This window comes from Myotis davidii, unplaced genomic scaffold, assembly GCF_000327345.1.
Source record: "Myotis davidii unplaced genomic scaffold, ASM32734v1 scaffold1035, whole genome shotgun sequence".
In the NCBI taxonomy this organism is placed as follows: Eukaryota; Metazoa; Chordata; class Mammalia; order Chiroptera; family Vespertilionidae; genus Myotis; species Myotis davidii.
In genome coordinates this window covers 18,091-24,328 of record NW_006286719.1, presented here as the reverse complement: position 1 = coordinate 24,328, position 6,238 = coordinate 18,091, and the positions used below count along the sequence as shown (strand labels likewise).

At 41.8% G+C, this 6,238-nt stretch overlaps 1 protein-coding gene across 1 annotated transcript in view; it reads right to left on the bottom strand.

Moving 5' to 3' along the window:
* Positions 1-6,238, bottom strand: part of NEK3 (NIMA related kinase 3) — a 26,507-nt gene that overhangs the window by 9,732 nt on the left and 10,537 nt on the right. Inside the window, 2 exon segments of the mRNA XM_015560606.1 lie at positions 1,678-1,750; positions 2,762-2,962. Of these exon segments, the coding sequence (XP_015416092.1) occupies positions 1,678-1,750; positions 2,762-2,962 (274 nt within the window).

The following is a 6,238-nucleotide window of genomic DNA, read 5'->3' as shown; positions in this document are numbered from 1 at the left end:
CCACCCTTGCCCCCCCCCTTTCTCCCTCACCACCTGCCTGGCCAACAGGCCTGGACACTTCAGTAGTGGGGCTGAGGGGACTGGGTGCTGCCATCTTACGGTTGTGGGCGCCGCCATCTTAGAGGGCTGGGCAGTTAATTAGCATATTCCCTCCTTATTGGCTGTGGGCACTGCCATCTTTGAGGGCTGGGCAGTTAATTAGCATATTCCCTCCTTATTGGCTGTGAGCATTGCCATCTTTGCAACGACATAAGGGTCAATTAGCGTATTCCCTCTTTATTAGATAGGATTGTTTTAATTGACTAAATTTTTTTGGTGAAATATATTTTCATTGATTTTAGAGAGGAAGGGAGAGGGAGAGAGAAATAGAAACATCAATGATGAGAGAGAATCATTGGCTGGCTGCCTCCTGCACACCCCACACTGGGGATCAAGCTCACAACCCAGGCATATGCCCTGACCAGGAATTGAACCATGACCTCCTGGTTCATAGGTCTATGTTCAACCACTGAGTCATGCCAGCCAGGCAGCCCAGCATTTTAAAACTAATTTCCTACTACCCTGGGATGTGAACGAAAGCTACAAAACAGTACCTAAAGTAAAATTAACACTGAAACTGCTGAAGCAAAAGTAAGTGGCTACCTCTTAAGTAATGGAGAAAAGGCTGAATTATAAGGCTGAAGGTTTACATCACTAGAAGGGTTTATATCCTTACAAAAATAACATTTAAAATTTAACTTTAAGAAAACAGTATCATTTCCAAAGTCTTTCTTTTGCAGTATCTAACACTAAGATAACACGCATCAAACAGTGGAGATTTTGCAGCATGTCCTGTTCTTACAGTGGATGATCTGATGCTTAACTCTTCTCTCTTATTCTGGTCAGATCTATTATCTTTGTTGGATCTTTTCAGGAGGAAGATGAGTTACTAGTGACAAATGAAAAAAATGGCTTTGAAAAAATTAAGAGATGACAACTTTCAAAGGGACAATAAATTATATTTAAAATCTGCTCAGGATTTACTATAGATATATGAAATTTTTGAGCAGCTATTATGTAAACAGTTCCAACTTTTGTACAGCTTTTTTTTGTTTTGATTTTTAAATATATTGTTATTGATTTCAGAGAGGAAAGGGGAGAGAAACAAACATCAATGATGAGAGACAGTCATTGATTGGCTGCCTCCTGCATGCCCCCTACTGGGGACTGACTGGGAATCAAACTGTGACCTCCTGGTTCATTGGTAGATGCTCAACCACTTAGCCACACTGGCCAGGCTGTAAACCCTTGTTTTTAAAATTTTGTTTACAAGATGGTTCTTTGGGATATAATTTCTGATAAGATTAACATTATATTTTTCATAGTTAAATTCCTAGGCTATCCATCCCACAGAAGCTTTCTACCTTACCCAAACAAGCCAGACTAAGTATGGTACCAATGACAAAACAGAAAACAATCTTTGCATCACTAAAATCTCCAAACTAAGCTTTTGGATCCCTGGCAAACTAAATATATAAGATTCAGTACAGAATTATGTCTTAAGTAACAGAAAATTTTGATCTGAGGAGTATCTTTGAAAAACATCTCTAATAACGTGAAGATTTCATTTTTCTTTTTTTGTTACACTACATTTAGAAAGAACACTTGACAAAAAAATAAGCTTTCTGAAATTCTTACCCTTTTTTCTTGGTGTACTATGCTTAGATTTTTTGGTCTCTTCTAATACCTGCTCTCCAAATTCTGTGATGATCTAAAAATTTAAAGCAGAGAATTCAAAAATATACACTACCCTTTTCTTTAGACACTGTCATATCATTTAGTTATCAGCATTCTTCCCCAAAATAATATTGAACGTTGAGAAGTAAAAATGCTGTTTAAAAATATGTATAATTTAGACCAGGGGTGGGCAAACTTTTTGACTCGAGGGCCACAATGGGTTCTTAAACTGGACCGGAGGGCCGGAACAAAAGCATGGATGGAGTGTTCGTGTGAACTAATATAAATTCAAAGTAAACATCATTACATAAAAGGGTACGGTCTTTTTTTTTTTTTTTTTAGTTTTATTTGTTTCAAACGGGCCGGATCCGGCCTGCGGGCCGCAGTTTGCCCACGGCTGATTTAGACACACGGACAAACAGACACTTATATATGTCTAGAAAAAGATTTGGGCCCTGGCCAGGTAGCTCAGTTGATTAGTGTCATCCTGAGGTGCCAAGGTTTCAGCTTGGATCTTCAGTCAGGGCACAAGCAGGCAGGAAGCAACCAATGAACGCATAAGTAAGGAGCACAACAAATCGACGTTTCTCTCTCTCTCTCCTCTCTCTCCTCTCCTCTCCTCTTTTCTTCTCTTCTCTTCTCTCTCTCTCTCTCTCTCTCTCTCTCTCTCTCTCTCTCTCTCTCTCTCTCTCTCTCTCTCTCTCTCTCTCTCTCTCTCTCTCTCTCTCTCTCTCTCTCTCTCTCTCTCTCTCTCTCTCTCTCTCTCTCTTTCTCTCTCTCTCTCTGTCTCTCCTTCTTTTCCTCTCTCTAAAGATAAATAAATAAATAAAGATAAAGAAAGAAAAAGATCTGAAAGGGTATACAAAACTATACCTGTGATTACCCTTGGGAACCAGCATTATGGAAGGGGAAGAGGAGGGAAAGGAAGTTTTAACTTTTAATTTTTTTATGCACATCTACATTTGCGTTTTTACAAGTATGTATTCGTGTTTAAATATAACAAACATTTGAAAACTATGCACAGTCAACTCAACACATTGCATACCTGTGGGGTTAAGCACTTCTGGATAAGCCGAGCTAAAATGCCTCTAGAGAGAAGCGTGGTAGCTGAGGGGCGATGGGAAGGATTCCTTTTAAACATCTGCTTGATTAGATGCTGAAGCTCGTAGGAATAATGAGATGGCAGTGGGCTCACAGACCCCTGACATACTTTGAGGATAAGACTTTTCCAACTATTTGCCTGAAACTAAAAATAAAATTGAACTGTAAAAGCAGATGCAAGGAAGGAGAATGCAAATAAGAAAACACCAGCTGAAGTGAATTCATATGAATTATTTTAATTTTATAAATGTTATCTGCTGCCTGGTCATTTTTCTTCCTGAAGGTGTTCTTATGATACTATCCAAAATCTTACAGCGGTCCAGGAGAAAGTAATACACTTAAACGGTAAATAACAAAGAACTTCCCCATCTAGAGAAAGTCTTACCATCAATACCAGCCATGGGTACTTGATTACTTATAATCAATGTTTTTGCAGATGTACATTTTAAATATATTTTTCAAAATCAAAGCAATACAGACATATGACTTTTTTAAAAGTCAAATGACACTAAGGGTTTATATAAGTATTGTATTTGTTTGCTTTACTCCTCCCCAGAAATCCCCAGGCCTGCTTCCTGGCAAAATGTACTTTAGATGACTTTTCCAGTTTTAAACACCTACTGCAAAATCTCTTCACCTTTCATGTCATCAAAGTCGCTTTTAAAATTTGACAATATGCCCGAGCTGGATGGCTCAGTTGGTTGGAGCATCGTCCCATACACCAAAACTTATGGGTTCCATCCCCGGGGCCGGGCACATACGGGAAGCAACTGATCAATGTTCCTCTCTCATATTGATGTTTTTTTTCCTCTCTCTCCCTTCCTGTCTCCCTAAAATCAATGAAAACTTATCCTCAGGTGAGGATTTAAAAAATTGACAATAGAGTAGGCTATAAAATGCCATAGTAGAAAAACATTTTTAAAGTTTTCATTGGTCAATAAGCTGGATGGCTAATGAAAACATTAACATATTATACAATGAAAACATTAGATTCAGACTTGATGATACTCATGTAGAACATGTTGCATTCTACCTTGGATGTGCATTACCCTGTTAATAAGATATACAAGTGCAGCTAGAATAAAGGAAAAATCGACCTGTAATAAAGGAAAAATTCAGGTAATAAAAAATAAGATTGACTCTGCTTTCCCTCAGGCTTCTTAACTATTTCACTATGTTTGTCTGCATTTTGTGAAGGCTTGAGAACTACTTTTGCCTTAAAGCAGATGAGAGAACAAACGGTATGCCAAATATTCAGGGCACTATAGTCCTTAATAATTATTCTTGCTAGGAAAAACTAAGAACATATATATAAAAGTTTACAAAAAAGACAAAATCAGGGAAATAAAGAATATAATCATAAATAATATAATGGAATTTTAAAAGTAATTTTATTTGTATACAATAGTGGTTCTTCACTTGAGCCACACACTAGAATCATCATTTAAAAAATACTAATATCCCTGAACCCCTATGTTCATTGCAGTGTTATTTAGAACTAGTGGCCCAATGCATGAAATTCATGCATAGGGGGGTGGGGGAAGATGTCCCGCAGCCTGCTCCCTCTCCAATCTGGGACCCTTCGGGGGATGTCCAACTGCTGGTTTAGGCCCAATCCCTCTAAACTGGCAGTTGGACATTCCTCTCACAATTCAGGACTGCTGGCTCCTAACCGCTCACCTGCCTGCCTGCCTGCCTGCTAGTTAGCATATTACCCTTTTATTAGTATAGGTAGCCAAGATTTGGAAGCAGCCCAAGTGCCCACCAGTAGATGAGTGACTAAAACAGCTGTGGTACATTTACACAATGGAATACTACTCGACCATAAAAAAGAAAATCTCATCCCTTGTGACAGCAGGGATGGAGCTGGAGAGTATTATGCCAAATGAAATAATCCAGTCAGAGAAAGACAAGTACCATATGATTTCACTCATATATGGAATCTAATGAACAAAATAAGCTAACAAACAAAATAGAAACAGACTCATAGATACAGAGAATAGACTGACAGCTGTCAGCGGGGAGGGGAGAGAGGGGGCTGGGTGAAAAAGGTGAAGGGATTAAGCAAAAAACAAACAAAAACCTCATAGACAACAGTATATTGATTACAAGAGGGAAAGGGGGTAGGGGGAGGTAGGAGAAGGTAAAGGGGGGATAAATGGTGATGGAAGGAGACTTGACTTGGGGCAGTGAAAATACAGTATACAGATGATGTATTATAGAACTGTACCCCTGAAACCTACATAATTTTATTAACTAACTAGAGGCCTGGTGTACAAATCTGTGCACCAGTGGGGTCACTGGGCCTGGCCTGTGGGATCAAGTCGAAACCAGCTCTCCGACATCCCCTAAGGGGTCCCAGATTGCGAGAGGGTGCAGGCCAGGCTGAGGGATCCCGATGTACGATGCATTGAGCATCTGTCCCCTGGTGGTCAGTGCACATTATAGTGACTGGGCGACTGTCTGTCCTAGGGGTGGGCAAACTTTTTGACTCGAGGGCCACAATGGGTTCTTAAACTGGACCGGAGGGCCAGAACAAAAGCATGGATGGAGTGTTTGTGTGAACTAATATAAATTCAAAGTAAACATCATTACATAAAAGGGTGTAGTCTTTTTTTTTTTAGTTTTATTCATTTCAAACGGGCCGGATCCGGCCCGCGGGCCGTAGTTTGCCTATGGCTGGTCTATCCCCTGTTGGGCAGTGCATGTCATAGTGAGCAGCTGAGTGGCCTTAGCATATCATTAGCATATTATGCTTTCATTGGTTGAATGGATGACCAGACAACCAGATACTTAGCATAGTAGGCTTTTATTAATAGGACTACAGGCCCGGTGCATGAAATTCATGCACGGGAGGAGGGATGTCCCCCAGCCCAGCCTGCACTCTTTCTAATCCAGGCCCCTTTGGGGATGTCTAACTGCCGGGATTGGACCTAGACTGGCAGTCAGACATCCCTCTTGCAATCCGGGACCACTGACTCCTAACTGCTCACCTGCCTGCCAGCCTGATCCCCCTAACTGCTCTCTCCTGCTGGCCTAATCCCCCTAACTGCTCTCCCCTGTCAGCCTGATCACCCCTTACTGCCTCTGCTTTGGCCCTGCCACCATGACTTTGTCCAGAAGGACGTCCAGTCTAATTAGCATATTACCCTTTTATTAGTATAGATAGAGGCCTGGTGCACGGGTTGGGGCTGACTGGTCTGCCCTGAAGGGGGTCCCGGATCAGGCTAGGGGTCCCCTTGGGGGGCGGGGCCAGCCTGGGCAAGGGGCCTGGGGCAGTTTGCAGGCCGGCCATGCCCCTATCGGAGTGGGGGTCCCCACTGGGGGCAGTGCCAGCCTGGGAGAGGGGCTGGGGCAGTTTTCAGGCTGGCCATGCCTCCGTCGGGGTAGGGGGGTCTCTGTTGGGGGTGGGACCAGCCTA